This window comes from Chiloscyllium punctatum, chromosome 44 (genome assembly GCF_047496795.1).
Source record: "Chiloscyllium punctatum isolate Juve2018m chromosome 44, sChiPun1.3, whole genome shotgun sequence".
NCBI lineage: Eukaryota > Metazoa > Chordata > Chondrichthyes > Orectolobiformes > Hemiscylliidae > Chiloscyllium > Chiloscyllium punctatum.
In genome coordinates this window covers 18,011,659-18,032,270 of record NC_092782.1, presented here as the reverse complement: position 1 = coordinate 18,032,270, position 20,612 = coordinate 18,011,659, and the positions used below count along the sequence as shown (strand labels likewise).

The 20,612-nt window shown below is 43.4% G+C and overlaps 1 protein-coding gene across 1 annotated transcript in view; it reads left to right on the top strand.

Annotated features, from left to right (window-relative positions):
- Positions 1 to 20,612, top strand: part of LOC140466600 (uncharacterized) — a 154,513-nt gene that overhangs the window by 3,713 nt on the left and 130,188 nt on the right. The window contains exons 2-4 of the mRNA XM_072562051.1: positions 3,144 to 3,213; positions 3,294 to 3,397; positions 5,010 to 5,530. Coding sequence (XP_072418152.1) covers positions 3,175 to 3,213; positions 3,294 to 3,397; positions 5,010 to 5,530 — 664 coding nt within the window. The 5' untranslated portion in view covers positions 3,144 to 3,174. The remainder of the gene's footprint in view (positions 1 to 3,143; positions 3,214 to 3,293; positions 3,398 to 5,009; positions 5,531 to 20,612) is intronic.

The window sequence follows — 20,612 nt, the reverse complement described above, 5'->3', positions numbered from 1 at the left end:
GACAGATGTCAGTCTTCAGCCAATTCAGTTCACTCTAGATGATATCAAGAAATGGTTGCAGGCAAGGCTAAGGGCCTTGAAAACTTTCTGGTAATAGTACTGAAGATCTGTGCTGTAGAACGTGCGACTCCCTTAGCCAAGCCATTCGATAGAGTTATAGAGATGTACAGCACGAAAACAGACCCTTCAGTCCAACTCATCCATGCTGACCATATATTCTAAATTAATCCAGTCCCATTTGCCAGCACTTGGGCTCTATCCCTCTAAACCCTTCCTATTCATATACCCATCCAGATGCCTTTTAAATGGTTGTAATTGTACCAGCCTCCACCAATTCCTCTGGCAGCTCATTCCATACACGCACCACCGTTTGCATGAAAACGTTGTCCCTTATGTCCCTTTTAAATCTTTCCCCTCTCGCCCTAAACCTCTGCCCTCAGTTCAGCTATAACACTGGCATCTAGCCATTAACTTAGAAAATTGCCCAGTTGTGTCCTGTACATAAAAAATCTTGGGAATACTTAAGATTATTGGAAGAGTCACCACGGTGTTGTGAAAGGACAGTCATGTTTACCAAATTATTGGAGTTCTTTTCATGAGTAACATGTGTTGATGGTAAAGGGAAGTTGGTAGATTAACTGTGCTTAGATTTCCAGAAGGCATTTGACTTGGTGTCACATCAAAGATTATTGTGTAAAACAGAAGCACATAAAGTAGAGATAACATATTAGCAAGGACGGATGATTGGCTGGCTGGCAAAAAAACAAAGAGTATGAACAAATAGGTCTTTCTTTGATTGGCAGGATGTTGCAAAGAATCCTGTGCTAGGTTCTCATATTTTTGCACTTTATATCAATGATATAAATGATGGAAACAAAGATGGCAAAATTTGTAGCTGATACTAAGAGAAGTAGAATTTAAGTCGTGCAGGAGACAGAAGAAGGTTGTAGAGAGACATAAATAGGTTGAGTGAGTGGGCAAAAATCTGACAGATGGAGTATAATGTGAAATTGTTCACATTGACAGGAAGAATAGAAAAGCATCTTAATTACTTAAATGGAGATCAACTGGAATTCTGAAATGCCAAAACACTTGGATGTTCTGGCACATGAATCACAACTTGTTAGTATGCAGGCAGAGCAAGTAATTATTAAAACTAATGGAAGATCAACCTTTATTATGAAAGCAATTATACATAAAAGTGAGGAGGTTATGCTTCATTTACCTAGGGGGCTGGTGAGACCATGTCTTGAATACTGTGTGCAGTTTTGGTCTTTTTATATAAGAAAGGATGTAAATTTGTTGGAGCTGGTTCAGAAGTGGTTTTACCAGCTCGCTGATTGAAACGAACAGGTTGTTTTGTGAGGTAAGGTTGGACAAATTGGGTTTGACTGGATGTTTTCACTGAAATTTAGAAGAGTGTGGGGTGACTTGATTGAAGTTTATAAAAGGTCCTGAACAGTCTTAGAAAGGTAGATATGGAAAGGATATTTCCTCTTGTGGGTAAGTCCAGAACTTTGTAAAATTAGGGCTACAATTATAAGTCAGAGACAAAGTGAATTTATTTTTCCCTGAGGGTTTTACAACTTTATAATTCTGCCTCAGAAGGCGGTGGAAGTAAGATGGAGGTAGGTAGTTTCTCAGACAATAGGGAGTCAGTGTTGTCAGGAGTAGATAGGAACATGGAACTCGAAACACAAACCGATCAGTCGAGTTCTTAGTGAATGGAGGAGCAAGCTGAGGGGTATACTGGCCTACTTCTGCTTCCAAAGTATATCTTTACATTATTGGATGGTTGACTAGGAGCCAGTATATGTTGGCAAGCAATGGGGTGAGAGCTGAATAGGACTTGTGGTCAGTTAAGACATGGACAATAGAGTTTTGGATCGCCACAAATTTCCAAAGGGTATAGTCTTGGAAATGAACTTGAATATGTTAGTATAATGCAGTCTAAAAGTAACAAAGGTATGAATGAAAGTTTCAACAACAGATGAGCTAAGCCACCGGTGAATTCGGATTGTGGGTGGCATGGTGGCACAGTGGTTAGCACTGCTGCCTCACAGCGCCAGAGACCCGGGTTCAATTCCCGCCTCAGGCGACTGACTGTGTGGAGTTTGCACATTCTCCCCGTGTCTGCGTGGGTTTCCTCCGGGTGCTCCGGTTTCCTCCCACAGTCCAAAGATGCGCAGGCCAGGTGAATTGGCCATACTAAATTGCCCGTAGTGTTAGGTGAAGGGGTAAAAGTATGGGTATGGGTGGGTTGCGGGTCGGTGTGGACTTGTTGGGCTGAAGGGCCTGTTTCCACACTGTAAGTAATCTAAAAAAATATATAACAAAGGTGAAAATAGGTGATCTCAGAATTACCACAAACCTGTGGTCAAAAGCTCATCTTTGTTAAAATATAATGGCAAGGCTTCAGCCAGGGAGTGGGATGGAGGTGGTGGTGACAAAATCAAACACCCTAATCTTTAAGTCGAAGGCATTTTTATTCATCTAGTATTGCTTGTCAAAAAGAAATTTGGCAATTTAGTGAAATTGAGAGCGGGAGGGATGGTAGAATCAACGAACATTCACAAACATATGAAATCTAACAGTGTCCCTTTGCATGACATTGCTGAAGGATAGCAATGTAGGTCAGAAATAAGATAACAGCCAGCATGGATGTTCGGGGAATACCAAAAGAGACCTAGGTGAAGAATCAGGACAACAACAATGGCAACTTATAACAATGTCCACGTGTTGAATTAGATAGCAAAAAGACTTTCAGAAATTTACAAAGGTTCCACTGCAAAACAATATTGTAGCATTTTCATGGAGGAAGAATTCCATGCTTTTTTTTCAACAAACTAAATTAAACAAGAAACAAAAACTGCCTGCTAGAAACATTATAAAGTTAACCAAAACCTTAGTTTTGGCCAACTCTTGTCAGCTAATTTGCAATAAGTCCTACATTTCTGGCCATTGGTTTTCATTGAGAGGAAGAGACTTCCCAGAGCCAAAAAAAAATCAATTCTCCAATTCACAGTCCCACAAAGCAGGATCCCACAACAATGAGAAACTCTCAAGGTGCTTCTTGTTTCTTGCTCGTGTATCGAGAAAACTCAAAACAGGCTTTAATTAAAATAACGTGTTTGTTCAAACAGGTGACTTCAGTGGATTTGTGCAATCTTTGCAATGTCTTTGAAAATCAGCCACTTGTTTTTCTTTGACCAGGTAAGAAAATGGCAGCTTCTTTAAAATCAATTAAAAACTCAACAGGGTCCCATAGTGAGAATCCAATTTTCTCCCAATAGGCAAGTTTTAGGAATTTTAAAAAACCACGGAAGCAGCCAATTAAAAGAGGTTTTGAAGCAATTACTCAACTCAAAGGTCAACAATCAATTAAAGTAGTTCACAGGTAAGACAGTCATCGTTGACTTAGTTTGCAGATAAGATGGCCACAGTTGACCTATTTGTATTAGTGGTGCTGGAAGAGCACAGCAGTTCAGGCAGCATCCAAGGAGCTTCGAAATCTAAAACCTTCCACATCCATCAAAGTTTTACTTGCACATCCACTAATATCATTTATTGTATCCGTTGCTCCCGATGCGGTCTCCTCTACATTGGGGCGACTGGGCGCCTCCTAGCAGAGCGCTTTAGGGAACATTTCTCGGGACACCCGCACCAATCAACTACACCGCCCCGTGGCCCAACATTTCAACTCCCCCTCCCACTCTGCCGAGGACATGGAGGTCCTGGGCCTCCTTCACCACCGCTCCCACACCACCAGACGCCTGGAGGAAGAACGCTTCATCTTCCGCCTTGGAACACTTCAACCCCAGGGCATCAATGTGGACTTCAACAGCTTCCTCATTTTCCCTTCCCCCCACCTCACCCTAGTTCCAAACTTCCAGCTCAGCACTGTCCCCATGACTTGTCCGGACTTGTCCTACCTGCCTATCTCCTTTTCCACCTATCCACTCCACCCTCTCCTCCCTGACCTATCACCTTCATCCCCTCCCCCACTCACCCATTGTACTCTATGCTACTTTCTCCCCACCCCCACCCTCCTCGAACTTATCTCTCCACACTTCAGGCTCACTGCCTTTATTCCTGATGAAGGGCTTTTGCCCGAAATGTTGATTTTGAAGCTCCTTGGATGCTGCCTGAACTGCTATGCTCTTCCAGCACCACTAATCCAGAATCTGGTTTCCAGCATCTGCAGTCATTATTTTGACCTATTTGTACACAAGTTAAATAGCTGATGTTCAGCAGTCAACATTGGAGTAGCATCCATTCAATGAATCAGTGCGCCATTAAGGATGCAAATTTGGTCTGGGTTCAAATCCTAGCATGGCAGATATAATATAATAAAAGAGCTAGTCTAATGATGACTGCGTTTTCATTATTGATTGTTGTAGAATCCCACTGGTTCATTTTGGAGAAGGCTCAGTGGTTAGCACTGCAGCCTCGCAACACCCGGGACTTGGGTTCAATTCCACCCTCGGATAACTGTCTGTGTGGAGTTTGCACATTCTCCCCGTGTCTGTGTGAGTCTCCTCCGGGTGCTCCAGTTTCCTCCCACAGTTCAAAATGTGCAGGTTAGGAGGATTGGCCATGCTAAATATAGAGTTACCAGGATAGGGTTTGGGTGGGATGCTCTTTGGTGGGTCCATGCAGATGTGATGGGCCAAATGGCCTCTTTCTGCACCATAAGGATTCTATGTTTTTAGGAAATCTGCCATTCATGAGTCTGGCCTACATGTGACTCCAAACCCACAGAACCTCTGGGCAAATATGGATGGAGGGACAATAAATGTTGTCCCAGCCAGTGACGACCACATCCTTATGAATTAACTAAAACCAAGCGAAGGGAGCTGAAAACCTCTTTGCTGGGGCTTGTGGAGATGGGAGATGTGAATGAGTTGGTCTGTGCTGTAAGCACCACATCATTCTATTTGGTGGCACTGGTTTCAATGTCTGGGACATTAATTCTTTTTTTCCCAATTTGTCTCTGCCATTACTTTCAGGCCGCAAAAGGCCAAAAAGTCTTTGACAGCCTCAGCAGTTCCTTCTGACAAAAAGGAGGATGGTACTCAGACCCATGACCGTCTCAGCTCAGGAGCCAGCGTGCTCAATGCCTTCACTTCCCTGTTTGCAGACGAAGTTGAGCACATGCAGTATTTCGAAAAAATGAAAGCTGCCACTCCTTCGCTGTTGAGTGAGATTGATGCAATGATTCTTCACTGCAAGATTGCTGGAATCCCCTTCCCCCGGGGCCTGGAAAACATCCTGAACTACAGCTGGAATGATCTCATCAAGGACGTGTCCTACAACAAGAAGCGGTGGCCGACAGCAGCGTGTAAGACCACCTGTGTACCCAGGAAGGCTCCTCAGAAGCTGAGCCAGACCAGTGGCAGTATAGTATCGACCAACAGCGCGGCTAACAGCAGTACACCCAGAAGCAGATCTGTGGCCATATCAGAGGATCTGAAAGAGAAACCAAGAATCAAGGTGGATCGGAGACTCGGTTCAGCCAGCACTGTCAAAGGTAAGTCAATCACTGAAGAAAGGTGGACTCACATTTATATAGTGTTGTTCACACCCCTCTCCAACACCCCCAAGAACAAAGCATCTTGCAGACTGTGGAGTACATTTGCAGTCACTGGTGTAATGTAGGGCACAGCAGGCTCCCATAATCAGCAATCACCCAGACTCTCTTGTTTTATCCATCTATTATTAGCAACTAACACTCCCCACTAACAGCTCTATTCATTCCTGAGGAAGGGCTTTTGCCCAAAACGTCGAACTTCCTGCTCCTCGGATGCTGCCTGACCTGCTGTGCTTTTCCAGCACCACTCTAACCCTGTCTGCGTATGTGTCCTTTATTAAAGGGCACCCTTTACTTAAACAAGTACTCAACAACAAGTATACAATTTTAGATGCTGTTGTAGGGGGGACTTACCAGGGGTAAGCAATGGGCACCGGTCTCTGGCACAGAGTCTGTCCCTGTTGCTCAGAAGGGAAGAGGAACAGAACATTAGCCACTGGGGACCCCATAGTTCGGGGAACAAGACAGGAAGTTCTGTGGGAACAAGAGAGACTCACGGTTGGTGTGTTGCCTCCCAGGTGCCAGGGTTCGTGATGTCTCTAATCGTGTTATTGGGATCCTTGCAGGGGAAGGGGAGCAGCCCCAAGTCTGGTCCACATAGACACCAATGCCATAGGTAGGAAGAGAGATGGGGATTTAAGGAAGAATTTCAGGGAGCTGGAGTAGAAGCTTAGTGCTAGAACAAACAGTATTGTTATCTCTTGTTTGTTGCCCGTGCCTCATGCTAGCGAGGGGAGGAATAGGGAGAGAGAGGAGTTGAACATGTGGCTACAAGAATGGTGCAGGAGGGAGGGTTCTGGATTCCTGAATAATTGGGCATTTTTCTGGGGTAGGTGGGACCTCTACAAACAGGATGGTCTTCACCTGAACCAGAGGGGTACCAATACGCTGGTGGGGACATTTGCTAATGTTCTTCGGGTGAGTTTAAACTAATTCAGCAGGGGGATGGGAACCTGAATTGTAATTCGAGTATTGAGGCTGAGAGTAAGGAGTTCCAAAATAAGGTTTCAGGGTCATAAAAGGGCAAGCAAGAAGTTGGTTTGAAGTGTGTCTACTTCAACGCCAGGAGCATCCAGAAAAAGGTGGGTGAACTTGCAGCATGGGTTGGTACCTGGGACTTCGATGTTGTGGCCATTTTGGAGACATGGATAGAGCAGGAACAGGAATGGTTGTTGCAGGTTCCGGGGTTTAGATGTTTCAGTAAGAACAGGGAAAGTGATAAAAGAGGTGGGGGTATGGCATTGTTTGTCAAGGACAGTATTACGGTGGCAGAAAAGATGTTTGAGGTAGTATGGGCTGAGATTAGAAACAGGAAAGGAGCGGTTATCCTGTTGGGAGTTTTCTATAGGCCTCCGAATAGTTCCAGAGATGGAGAGGAAAGGATAGTAAAGATGATTCTCAATAGGAGCAAGAGTGACAGGGTAGTTGTCATGGGGGACTTCAACTTCCCAAATATTGACTGGGAACACTATAATTCAAGTACTTAGACGAGTCAGTTTTTGTCCAATTAGATGAGGCCACATTAGATTTGGTACTGGGGTAATGAACCTGGTCAGGTGTTAGACTTGGAGGTAGGTGAGCACTTTAGTGATAGTGACCACAATTCAGTTTTGTTTACTTTAGAGATGGAAAGGGATAGGTATATACTGGAGGGCAAGAGCTACAGCTGGGGGAAAGGCAATTACAATGTGACCAGACAAGATTTAGGATGGGGAAGGAAACTGCATGGCATGGGCACAATAGAAATGTGGAGTTTATTCAAGGGACAGCTACTATGTTTTGGATCCAGCTTGCCTTGGATCCTATGAGTTCCTACCTTTGGACCAGCCTTCCAACTGGACCTTGTCAAAGGCCTTAATTGAGGTCCATGTAAGCCATATCAACTGTATTACCCTCATCAAAATACTTAGTCGCCTTTCCAAATAGCTCAACTAAGTTAGTCCGACAGCATCTTCCTCGAATAAATCCATGCTGACCATCGCCGATCAATTTCTGTCTTTCTAAGTGTTGATCAATCTTCAGAATGTTTTTCCAATAATTTCCCTACCAATGACAGCAGACCAAGTGGCCTGTAATGACCTGGCCTATCCCTGCTGCCCTTGTTGAACAAAGGAACTGCATTAACTATCCTCCAGTTTTTGGCACTTCACCTGTGGCCAAGCGTAGCATTAAATACAACAAAAACAAAATCAGAAAATTCTGAAAAAACTCAGCAGGTCTGGCAAAATCTTTAGAGAGAAAGCAGAATTAACGTTAAGTTTGGTTCCAGTCACCCTCCTTTAGAACAGAAATGCTAAATATCTCTGCTAGGTCTTTGGCAAACTCTTCCATTACCTCCCATATCACTTGGAATACATCTCATCAGGCTCTGGGGATTTATACATTTTTATGCCTCCTAAAACATCGAATACCTCCTCCTTATTAATCTTAACAAGCTTTAGAAGCTCACCATCTGAACTGAAAACTTCAACTACTGTGTCTTCCTCCATTGTGAATACAGATGAAAAATATTCATTTAAGACTTAACCCTCATCCTCTGCTCTCTGATAGGCTCCACTCTTTTCCTGGTAATCCTCTTACTCTTAATTTATTTATAAATTACCTTGGGTTTTCCTTAATCCCATCTGTCAAAGATATTTTGTGGCACCTCTTTACCTTCCTAATTTCTCTTACAAGCAACTCTCCGCAAAGTCTGTATTTTTGAAGGGCCTCTCTATTTTTAATGCTCTATACCTGACATATGCTTCCTTCTTTTTTTTTTATTAAACTCTCAATATCCCTTGACATCCAGGGCTCCTTGGATTTCCTGCCCTTGCCCCTCAATCATAGAGAAATATGCCAGCCTTGAACCCTCACTGTATTACTTTTAAAAGACTCCTATTTTCCAAATATAGACTGACCTGCAAGTAGCTGCTCCCAGTCTATGTTTGTCAGATCCTGGCTAATTATGTTGAAGTTGGCCTTCCTCCCATTTAGATACTTAACTTCCAAACTGCCCGTATTCTTTCCATAATGATTTGAAACTTACAGCATTATGGTCACCATTCCTAAAATGCTTGCTCACTTGACTGGCTTCATTCCCTAGGATTCAGTCTAGCACTGCTCTATCTCCAGTAGACTATCTATGTACTGACACAAAAAGCTCTCCTGGATGCACCTTTAAAAATTCCACCTTGTTTAATACTTTCACACTATGGCAATCCCAATTTACTTTAGCAAAGCTGAAATCCCTACAAGTATAAGTCTGTTTCTCTCACACCTGTCTGTGAGGTCCTGACATATCTGCCCCTTTGTCTCCCTATGACCGCTGGGAGGCCTGTAGTATAATCTCAGCAAAGTAATCAGCCTTTTTTATTTCTAAGCTCAAGCCTTCTAGGTTGAGGGGTTGATCTTGTAGATGTTTGTAAAATCATGAAGGGCATGGTAAATAGATGAGGTTTTTTTTCCCTGGAGTGGGGAATCCAAAACTAGGTTTAAGGTGAGAGGGAAAAGATCTAAAAGGGAACTAAGGGGCAATGTTTTCACACAGAGGGTGTTGCATATATGGAATGAGCTGCCAAAGGAAGCTGGAGCTGCCAAAGGAACCTCAGTAAGGCTGGTACAATTATAACATTTAAAAGGCATCTGGACGGGTATATGAATAGGAAATGCTTAGAGGAATATGGGCCAAACGCTGGCAAATGAGACTAGATTTATGTAGGATATCTGGTCAGCATGGACGATTGGTCCACAGGGTCTGTTTCTGTGCTGTATATCGCTACAACTCTATGACCACTCTCTCTTTACTTCAGTAATTGTCTCCTTTATCAATAATGCAACCTGTTCAGAAAATGATAAGACACACTCTGGTGCTGTTAAGACTTCACAAGCCTTTAATTCCAAGTCCACTCTTTAATTTGAAGTAATTTTCCAGATTTACCTTTACAGTACCATAATTATCCAATAATTCTATAAAATAAATACTATATAGGATCACTGCTAAAGAGTTTCCTTGCTGTAGTGAAATTTTCAAGTCTCTCTGGTTGTTTCTGATAACTCACACCCATGACTCGAAAAATTCCAGAAAAGCCTCCCCATTCAGAGAATGGCCATCAGAGCACCGTATAGTTCTATTATTATCTCCTCTGACTTGGTCACTGCTGCTATTACATATACTAAAAAAATGCAAGTTACTATAATGTCGATTTTGCTGCAATGTCCTGTTGTGGTGCAGCGGTCTGAAGGGTTAGATTCATGTCCTACTGCTCCAGAGGTGTGTCTGAGCAAGGTGATTAAAAACAGAAACCGAAATTGCTGGAGAAACTCAGCAGGTCTGGCAGCACCTGTGGAGAGAAAGCAGAGCTAACATTTCAAGGCCAGTGACCCTGCTTCAGAGCGGAATGTAGCTAGGAAAAGGTGGCATATATTATTTTTTATTCATTCATGGGATGAGGGCATCGCTGGCTGCACCGGCATTTATTGCCCATCCCTAATTGCCATGGGTCTGGAGTCACATGTAGGCCAGACCAGGTAAAGATGACAGTTTCCTTCCCAGAAGGACATTAGTGAAGCAAGTGGCTGTTTCCGACAATTGACAATGGATTTGTGATCATCATTAACTTATAATTTGAGTTTTTTAAAAAATTAAAATCAAATTGCACCATCTGCCATGGCAGGATTCGAACACATGTCCCCAGGACGTTACCTGGGTCTCTAAATTAACAGTCCAGTAATAATACCACTAGGTCATCACCTCCCCAAACTCAGAAAAAAAGACAGCTAGACACGGAACCCAGAGAGACAGAGAAAGTTAGGCAGAGTATTAAGTACTCAGTGAGGAAGAAAAGTTGATAATGGGTACAGTAAGTAGGTGAAAGGGGATTGCCTGTGCTGAAAGCAGCCCATGTGATGATAGGGCCTGGTGTGTGGGGGTGGGGTAAGGACATGGGAGATACTGGCCAGGGAACACGGTGATGTGTTGAAGTGACAGGCATCAGGAAGCTCAGGATCATTTTTGCAGACAGAACATTGGTGTTCCACAAAACAGTCACCTAGTCTGTGTTTTGCCTTGCCAGTGAAGAGGAGACCACATTGTGAACAGTGAATACAGTCGACTAGATTGAGTGAAGTGCAGGTAAGTCACCACTTCACCTGGGAGGTGTGTCTGGGGCCTTGGATACTGAGCAGGGAGGAAGTAAACAGGCAGGTGTTTCACCTTCTGTGTTTGCTTGGGAAGGTGCCGTGGGGATGTGGATACGTGTTGGGAATGGAGGGGAAATGGACCAAAGTGTCCCAGAGGGAAGAAGTGTGACTAAACATTTTTTTTCAAAATAAAATTCAGTTAGTTGCTTCTCTGGATTTGTTAAGTGTTGAATCAATTTGGACTCCACAGTCTCTTTTAAAACTTCATTCTGAACCACATCCACACAGCATTCATTGCTATCTCATTTGTTTCTGACATGTAGCAAATTACATGTTCTTACAAGAATTTATTGATTGAATTTTACAGTGTGGACACTGGTCATTTGGCCCATTGAGTCCACAGCAATCCTCCGAAAAGCATCTTGCTCAGACCCACCCAATCCCTGTAACCCTGCATTTCCCATGGCTAACCCACCTAGCCTGCACATTATGGGCAGTTTAGCACAGCATCTAGCCTGCACATCTTTGGACTGTGAGGAAACCGGAGCACCCGGAGGAAACTCATGCAGACACGGGGAGAATATGCAAAGTCCACCCTGAGGCTGGAATCAAACCTGGAACCCTGGCGCTGTGAGGCAGCAGTGCTAACCACTGAGCCACTCTACCACCCCAGCAAATAACTACCTCAGTGGTCATGAAAAGCACTATATAAATCAAATCCTTCTTCTTTCTTTCACAATAATCTAATTCCCAATGCTTTTTCTATATTACATCTCCCACCCCTTTGTACAGGTTCCCTTGCAGTTAATTTTTCTCATTGTTAACTGCTTTCACCTTTGCCCTTTACATACTTATTGCGCTCCCCACCAACCTTGTAGCCTAGTCCTACAATCCACCCAATTGAATCTATCCTTCACTCACACCCCTGGCTTGTGCTCAATCACACTCCTTTGCTGCCCCCCCTCCCCACCTCATCCCTCTCTGCACTGCACTGTCTTGTTCACTCTCAAAGCCCCTTTCCATTGTGTTTAAACACAAAGGTGAGTTGGTTTCAGCGGCCCATGGTGGCCTTCTCGCCTGGCATGGCCTCAGTGTGCACCCTCCGGCTTGAGTTGATTCCAGAATGGTTTCCCAGCTTCGGAGTGGGCTGGAGTCAGGTTGGAGTAGAGCTTGGGTGCCAGTGTGGACTGGGTTGGAAGGACTGTTGTTCTGAACTTTTCATTTCTCTATTTGTTAATTTATTCCTACAATCTATAATGCTGCACGTTTTGTTTCTTCATTTTTCTATTTTATTTTCCTATGAACTTGTATTGAAGAAATGTACTTGTGCTAAGATGGCACCATAAGTAGCAATTTGTAAACTTTTCACTGTACTCGCATGAGTCCATGTAACAATAAAGCTAACTCAATTCAATTCAGTTCAGTAAATGTTCATCGGTAATTGAGCTTGCTGCTCAACCTGTAATGATAGCCCATGATTGGATAGGAACTGGACTCAGAGAAATTGAGGATGCAGCGTTATTTCCTCAGCTAGCAAACAGGATGACTTTGAAGGAAGTTCACTCAGTTCTGATGAAAACTCAGAAGAACCTTTTTAAACACACATCTCCGGGAGCACAACCTTTGAGACCATCACTGGTTTCCATCACTGGCCAATGAGAGCCACTTTCTGTTTGCACCAGCCAATTGGATAGATTGGAGTTTTTAGTGTTTATATGAATCACATCCTTCCCAATTATAAACACTATGGCTCAAAATTCTTATATAGGAAGTTGTGTTTTGCAGAAAGTAATGGCTGAGAAAGAATTAATGTGAAATTGCATTAAGCTCCATCTCATCTGATGATACCACACAGACTTTGGGTGCAGAATTGAGCAGTGTTGTTTGAGATCCTGAGGGAGACACCTCTTGCAAAATAAACCCATAAATTGCTGGAGGGACACAGCCAGTCTGGCAGCAAATGTGATGGGGAAAAGGAGTTAATGTTTTGAGTCCATGCTCCCTCTTTCTGAAAACTTGAACCGTTACCTATGTTTCTCTTTCTCCACAGATGCTGCCAGACTTACTGAGTTTCTCCAGCAATTTCTACTTTTGTTTCAGATCTTCAGCATCCACAGTCATCTCTTCAGTAATTATGCCAAATTAGTTAATATGATGTGTACGAATTGCTGTTGTAGAGTAAATAATGCCTTGCTATCTAAGATAAATGTCTCTTCTTGTTAAGACTCACCCAGTGGTCTATTCTCAGCTCAATGATAATTAGACAGGCCCTGAGGGATAGAAAGGATGATTAATGGTCTTGAACTACCAAATTGCAGGCCACAAGTGATTGGTACTCAGAGCTCAATGTGTGTTAGGAAGGAAATAGGGAATTTTAACGCTCCTAATCATATTCCATACTTGGACGTAAGTCCTTCACAGTTGTTGGGTCAAAATCCTGAAATGCCCTCCCTAACAGCATTGTGTGTGTTTTTACACCAAACAGACTGCAGTGGTTCAAGAAGGCAGCTCAACACCACCTTCTCCAGGGCAATCTGGCATGGGCAATAAAAGCCCACACCCCATGAACAAATTAGTACAAGAAAGGTAACAACGAAATTCCATTAACAACTACAAATTGTATTTATATCGCATTCTTAACACCAGTTTCACATCCCAGGGTATTCAAAGGATTGTTACTAAACTATGTTGTATCAATCAGTAAAAATATTGACAAATAGAATCCTGTTTCAATACATATATCTCTTTGGGCTCTAAAGGTTATAAATCAATCTTAAATATCTAGTCCTTACTTTATGACACAGTTTGAGGATTGGAACAGATCAAAAGGACAGAGGCCAACTTGCCCCAGCAGATTAATGAACATGAACCCAGTGTTGAATTATGATTAGACACTCTTGCATTCGCCTTCCAGATGATTCAGCACAATCACTGATTGCAGGAGGCCAGAGCCATCACAATATGATTCTCAAAGAGGGATGGGTGGAAAATGAAAAGATGCTACTATGAATCCAAACTGCTTCCTACATGCTTTATTAACAGTAATGTTAGTTTTCCACATAGTCATCTTTGTGTGAAAGACCGGGGAGTTCCAGGGAAAGAGTGAAGCTTGCACCTTCGGCCTAACCTGATGTGAAGGTTAATTTGTTTGCAGTCCTTTTCTATGTTGCAGCATTGTACCATTAATTATACCGTTGCAAACCTGAACAAATGTATTTTCCCTGAACAAGGAAGCAACGTTTTACTTGGCTGCAGACAGGCTAACGTTTGACAGCAATGAGGCCTAGTCTGTAGTCAGCAAGGAAGATCCCTCAGCAAAAGCAGTTTAAAAATAAAATCCCTGTCCTGAATTCAAGACTGTTTTGCTTTGATAGTCATGGGCAATTTTGTCTTTGCCACAATATGTACAAATGGTGATTTTGCAATGGAGATGGATTGCTTCAGTTTCCAAAGAGACCAAACCTAGTCTGTAACCACTCAAGACCACACTGGTATCTGGGAGCAAGAGAGAGGCAGTCTCTCTTCAACATTTAGCCCAAATGGAAACTTTCCGCAATATTTGCAAGCCAGCAATTCCAGCTGAAGTAAAACACAAGAGTTTTTTATGTTCATTTTTGAGACATTGATGTCACTAGCTGAGCCAGCATTTAATGGCTGTCCCTTGCCCCTTGAGAAAGTAACCTTTTGAACCACTGTGCTGTAGGTTGACCTATAATGCCGGTAGGGAGGGCAATCAGTGGCTGCAAATCAGAAAAGGAAAGAAAAGAGAGAAAGTGCATTTGTAAATTTGGCCAAGTCAGTGGGAGGACTCTCCTGCCCTTTAAGCAGTGTCATGGCATTACTTATAATATAGCTACTTGAGTCAAAAAGTGTGGTGCTGGAAAAGCACAGCTGGGCAGGCCACATCCGAGAAGCAGGAGCATCGACGTATTGAGTATAAGCCCTTAGAGTCATAGAGTCATAGAGATGTACAGCATGGAAACAGACCCTTTGGTCCAACTCATCCATGCCGACCAGATATCCCAACCCAATCTAGTCCCACCTCCCAGCACCTGGCCTATTTCCCTTCAAACCCTTCCTATTCATATACCTACCCAGATGCCTTTTAAATACTGTAATTGTACCAGCCTCCACTACTTCCTCTGGCAGCTCATTCCATATGTGTACCACCCTCTGTGTGAAAAAGTTGCCCCTTAGGTGTCTTTTATATCTTTTCCCTCTCACCCTAAACCTATGCCCTCTAGTTCTGGTATCCCCGAAACCCAGGGAAAAGACTTTGTCTATTTATCCTATTCATGTCCTTCTTGATTTTATCACCCCTCAGCCTCTGACTCTCCAGGGAAAACAGCCCCAGCCAATTCAACCTCTCCCTATAGCTCAAATCCTCCAACCCTGGTAAACACCCTTGTAAATCTTTTCTGAACCCTTTCAACTTTCACAACATCCTTCGTATGGGAAGGAGATCTTCATCAGGAATGTTGGGTGGTGGGGGGGGGGGCTGGATTGGAGGCCAAGGGGGCTGAGAGATAAATGGGAGGGGGTGGGGCTGGGGGGAGGGTAGCTGGTAATGCGACAGATAGATGAAGGTAGGGGATTGATGGTGTTAGGTCGGAGAGGAGGGTGGAGTGGATGGGTGGAAACAAAGATGGACAGGTAGGACAGTTCAAGAGGATGGTGTCGAGTTGGAGGGTTAGATCTGGGATAAGGTGGGGGGATGGGAGATGAGGAAACTGGTGAATTCCTAATGCTCGAAACGTCGACTCTCCTGCTCGTTGGATGCTGCCTGACCTGCTCTGCTTTTCCAGCGCCACACTTTTGACACCATCTACAAGGCTCAAGTCAGGAGTGTGATGAAATATTTCCGACTTGCCTGGATGGGGACAGCTCCAACAATACTCAAGAATCTTGACACCATCCAGGTCAAAGCAACCCATTTGATTGGTACCATATTCACAAACATCCATCACTGACGCTCTGTAGCGGCAATGTGTTTTATCTACAAGATGCACTGCAGAAATTCACCAAAGATCCTTTGATAGCTCCGTTCAGACCCACAACCACTTCTATCTTGAAAGAGAAGGGCAGCAGATATATGGGAACACTATCATCTCCTCTAAGCCATTTCAGTTTGGAAATATTGGTCCAAAAAACTGTTCTGCACACACTACAGGAATTCCTCCTCTACAATATTGTTACAAATTTGAAGTTAAAAATCACACAACACCAGGTTATAGTCCAACAGGTTTAATTGGAAGCACACTAGCTTTCAGAGCGATGCTCCTTCATCAGGTGGTATCTGATGAAGGAGCGTTGCTCCGAAAGCTAGTGTGCTTCCAATTAAACCAGTTGGACTGTAACCTGGTGTTGTGTGATTTTTAACTTTGTACACCCCAGTCCAACACTGGCATCTCCAAATCATGGTTACAGATTTGGTTTGCCTAATCTAAATGCAGGTTAAAATCACTGATAGTTACAGATGTTCCTTTACTGCACGTCTCTAATTTCCTGTTTAATGTTGTTCCCAATATTATTCCTACAGTTTGAGGGTCTATGAACAACTCTCACTCATGCTGTATTTGCCTCTTGATGTTTCTCAGCTCTACCCGTACAGATTCCACATGGTTGCAACTAATATCTTTCCTCAGAATTGCATTAATTTCAGGGGAATACAATTTGAGCTTGACTGTTTGAGACATTGCCATAGAGAAAACAGCAAGGCAATTCCCTAGCAGCTAGCTGCACCAGGAATTCTGTTGAGCGACTCCAGTCTGCACTGCACCAACAACCAGTATGGCCATGGGAAAGTGCGAGATCATGGAATTTCCTAGCAGTCTTGATGTTTGAGGAAACACCCAGGTTGAAGATTAAGTTGGATAGTTGAATGATGTAAAAGGATTTGTAGAGAATATGGGAATGTGACAGATAAATGAGATCTGAAACCTCTGCACATGTGAATGAGACACACCAACAAGGGGAGCTGTTTGGCCTTATAGCCAGTCTTGTTATTGGAATTGCTGTGTGTGTGTGTCTAAAACAGGAGCAGTTTTGCTGCAGCCCAATTGAACTCAATCTGAAATCTCAGCACATAATTGTTATCAACATATCTACAAACCCTGACAAAGTTCCGCACTATGAAACAATGAGTGTGTGCCCTTACGTCCTAACTTTCCCACTGTTTTGAGCCTTTTCTCATGAATCCTTGAGTTAGTTGATGAGATGAGAAAATGTTGAGAGTGAAACACCATGAGCTTGTTGAATCGGGTTTCCAGCATCTGCAGTCATTGTTTTTACTTTGTTTTACATGGGCCAAGTTACAAGCGTGGCTTTTTACTGTTTTTTTCCTTAAATCAACAGCAATACAGATTTTCAACCAGCAGAGGTCACAATACCTTACTAAAATAATGGGAATAAAAGTCTTGTTTCTGATGAGTAGAAAGTTTGTTGCAGACAAAACCTCTGAGAAGATATACAGAACTACAAGAACTCAAGCTGGAGGTTATGTTGACTTTGATTAGGAGACCGTCACAGCTTCAGCTGGAGTGTTCTGTCCAATTCTGCACTTAGGAAGGATGTGAAGTCATTGGTGAGGGCAGAGAAAAATCATGAGAACAGTTCCAGGGAACCTCATTTAAAACGATAGATTGAAAATGTTGGTACTATTTACAAAGACATTTACAAAGACCAAGAGGTAATTTGGCCCCATCATGTCTATGCAGGTCATAGAGTCATACAGCACGGAAACAGATCCTTTGGTCCAACTCATCCATGCTGACCAGATATCCTAACTTAATCTAGTCCTATTTCCAGCATTTGGCCCATGTCCTCTTAAACCCTTCCTATTCATACACCTATTCAGACGCCTTTTAAGTGTTATTATTGTATCAGTCTCTACCACTTCCTCTGGCAGCTCATTCTATAAACACAACACCCTGAGCATGAAAAGGTTGGCCCTCAGGTCCCTTAGTTAACAAAGATTTGACAAGGCTAATCCCATTCCAAGCTCTTGGCCCATTATCCTGGAGAGTACAGGATTTGAGGGTTGGAAAATAAAAGCAGAGATGTACTACTAAGACTTTATAAAGCTCTGGTTAGGCCCCATTTGGAGTACTGTGTCCAGTTTTGGTCCCCACACCTCAGGAAGGACATACTGGCACTGGAACATGTCCAGCGGAGATTCACACAGATGATCCCTGGAATGACAGGTCTAGCATATGAGGAACGGCTGAGGATACTGGGATTGTATTCGTTGGAGTTTAGAAGATTAAGGGGAGATCTAATAGAGACGTACAAAATAATACATGGCTTTGAAAAGGTGGATGCTAGAAAATTGTTTCTGTTAGGCGAGGAGACTAGGACCCGTGGACACAGCCTTAGAATTAGAGGGGGTCAATTCAGAACAGAAATGCGGAGACATTTCTTCAGCCAGAGAGTGGTGGGCCTGTGGAATTCATTGCCACGGAGTGCAGTGGAAGCCGGGACGCTAAATGTCTTCAAGGCCGAGATTGATAGGTTCTTGTTGTCTAGAGGAATTAAGGGCTACGGGGAGAACGCTGGCAAGTGGAGCTGAAATGCGCATCAGCCATGATTGAATGGCGGAGTGGACTCGATGGGCCGAATGGCCTTACTTCCACTCCTATGTCTTATGGTCTTATGGTCTTACAGCAACACGAGTGAATATCTGATTATCGTTTAAATGGCACGAGGATTTCTGACACTACCACCCACTTCAGGCAGTGAGTCCAGACTCTCACCATTCGCTGAGTGAAAATAATCCTTAACTCTTCCCCTTAGCGTTCTATCTCTAATCTTCAACCAACACTGCTGATTGTTTACCCCTCTAATAATGAAACATGTGCCTTCCAATTCACCCTGTCTGTGGTCCTTATGATCGTATACACCTCGCCCAGGTCCTGACTCAACCTTCACTGCTCCAACGAAAACACCCCAAGTCTATCCATTCTTCCTCATAGCGCAGACCCTCCAGCCCATGCAGCATCCTGGTAAATCTCCCCTCTACCCAATCTCATGCAATCACATTCATCCTATAATGTGGTGACCAGAACTATATGCAACTCCAGTTGAGTTGGCTTCACCATCCAATATGTTTCTCAACCCCATTCTCCTGTCTTCTCTCCGTAACCTTTGATCCCCTTACTATTTAGTAGCCTCTCTGTATCTGTCTTAAATACACTCAATGACGTGGCCTCACGGCCTTCTGTGTCAGTGAGTTCCACAGATTCACTACCCTCTGGCTGAAGAAATTTGTCCTCATCTCAGCTTTATTTTTATGAAATGCATTGCCCTCATCAAAACCCTTGGCTGCGTCCTCAAAACCTTTGATCAAATCTATCAAACCTGACCTTTCCTTAACAAATCTACAAGGACAATGTCTGATTAATCTGTGTCTCTTCAAGTGCAAATATCCCTCAGAATTCTTTCTAATAATTGATGAACATGTGGAGGGAGGTTGAACTAACCGGCCTGTAATTTCGTGGTCTATTTCCGCCTTCCTTCTTTAATAATGGAACAATGTTAGCAGTCCACTGGCACCTCAACTGTGGCCTCAACTTATCTTCACCTTTGCTTCCCTCTATTGCCTGAGATACATCTCATCCAAGCCTGGAGAGATATAGAACAATACAGTGCAAAACAGGCCCTTCAGCCCTCGGTGTTGCATCAACCTGTGAACTATTCTCAGCTCGTCCCTCTACACTATCCCATCATCATCCGTGAGCTTATCTAAGGATTGTTTAAATCTCCCTAATGTGACTGAGTTGACTACATTGGCAGGCAGGGCATTCCACATCCTTACCACTCTCTGCATAAAGAACCTGCCTCTGACATCTGTCTTAAATCTATTTGTAGTTATGCCCCTCGTACAAGCTGAAGTCATCATCCTAGGAAAAAGACTTTCACTATCTACCCTATCTAATCTTCTGATCATCATACACGTTTAAGGTCGCTAAATCTGTTTACCTTGAAGAAGAGAAGGCTGAAGGGAGAATTGAAGCAATATTCAAAATCATTTCAGGCCTGGACAGAGGAGGCTGGGAGAAACTTCCCACTTGTGAAAGGATTAGGGACCGATCACACAGATTTAAAGTAATTGGTAAATAACCACAAGTGACATCAGGAAAAACTGTTTCATGTGACAAATGAATGGAACCCCCTGCCCAAGAGTGTAGTGGGATCAGAATCAATTGAAACATTGAATAAGCTACTTAGACTGAGATCCAAAATGGAAGAATGTGCATTACAGGGAAAAGACAGTATATCAACACAAAAGAACTAGCTTGTTTGGAGAGCTAGTGCTGACAGGAATGGGCTGATAAGCCTGTTTCTCTGCTGTAACAATTCTGTGATTGGAACCTCTGTGCAACAATATCAACTGTCCTGTAACAAGCCCCATCTAATTTGGTTTTGACCCCTGCTGACTGGCAGGAATTGGGCCTGTGTATTGAAACTTGTCGTGAATTGACCCCTCACCCAGCACCTACTCGATTCTCCACTTGCCAACATCTCAACTTTGATTTAGGTGGTCATGGTATTCTCCTGACTGAGGCTAAAGCCTCATTGGTATATATATTGTTTGGGGTCCTATGAGGCCCATGGCATTTTGATGGCCAACCATGCATGGAGGGAGGTTTCTGCTCCTTGAAGGTAAGTCCATAAAACCCAGGAGCTCCTCTGGCTTTCTAGGCTTCTGTTTTCCTGGGCTGCCTTTGACACCCCTTCCCATCTTCTACCATCTACCTTGTGCCTGTGGGCTCAGGGTCAAAGTATATCAGATCCCTTTTTGGCCCTGCAGCCTAGGAGGATACAAAGATGTGAAAAATTCAAACCAGCTCTCCCACAGAGACTCCTGAATGGAGAAGCAGTATTCTTCTCTGTATCTGGACCC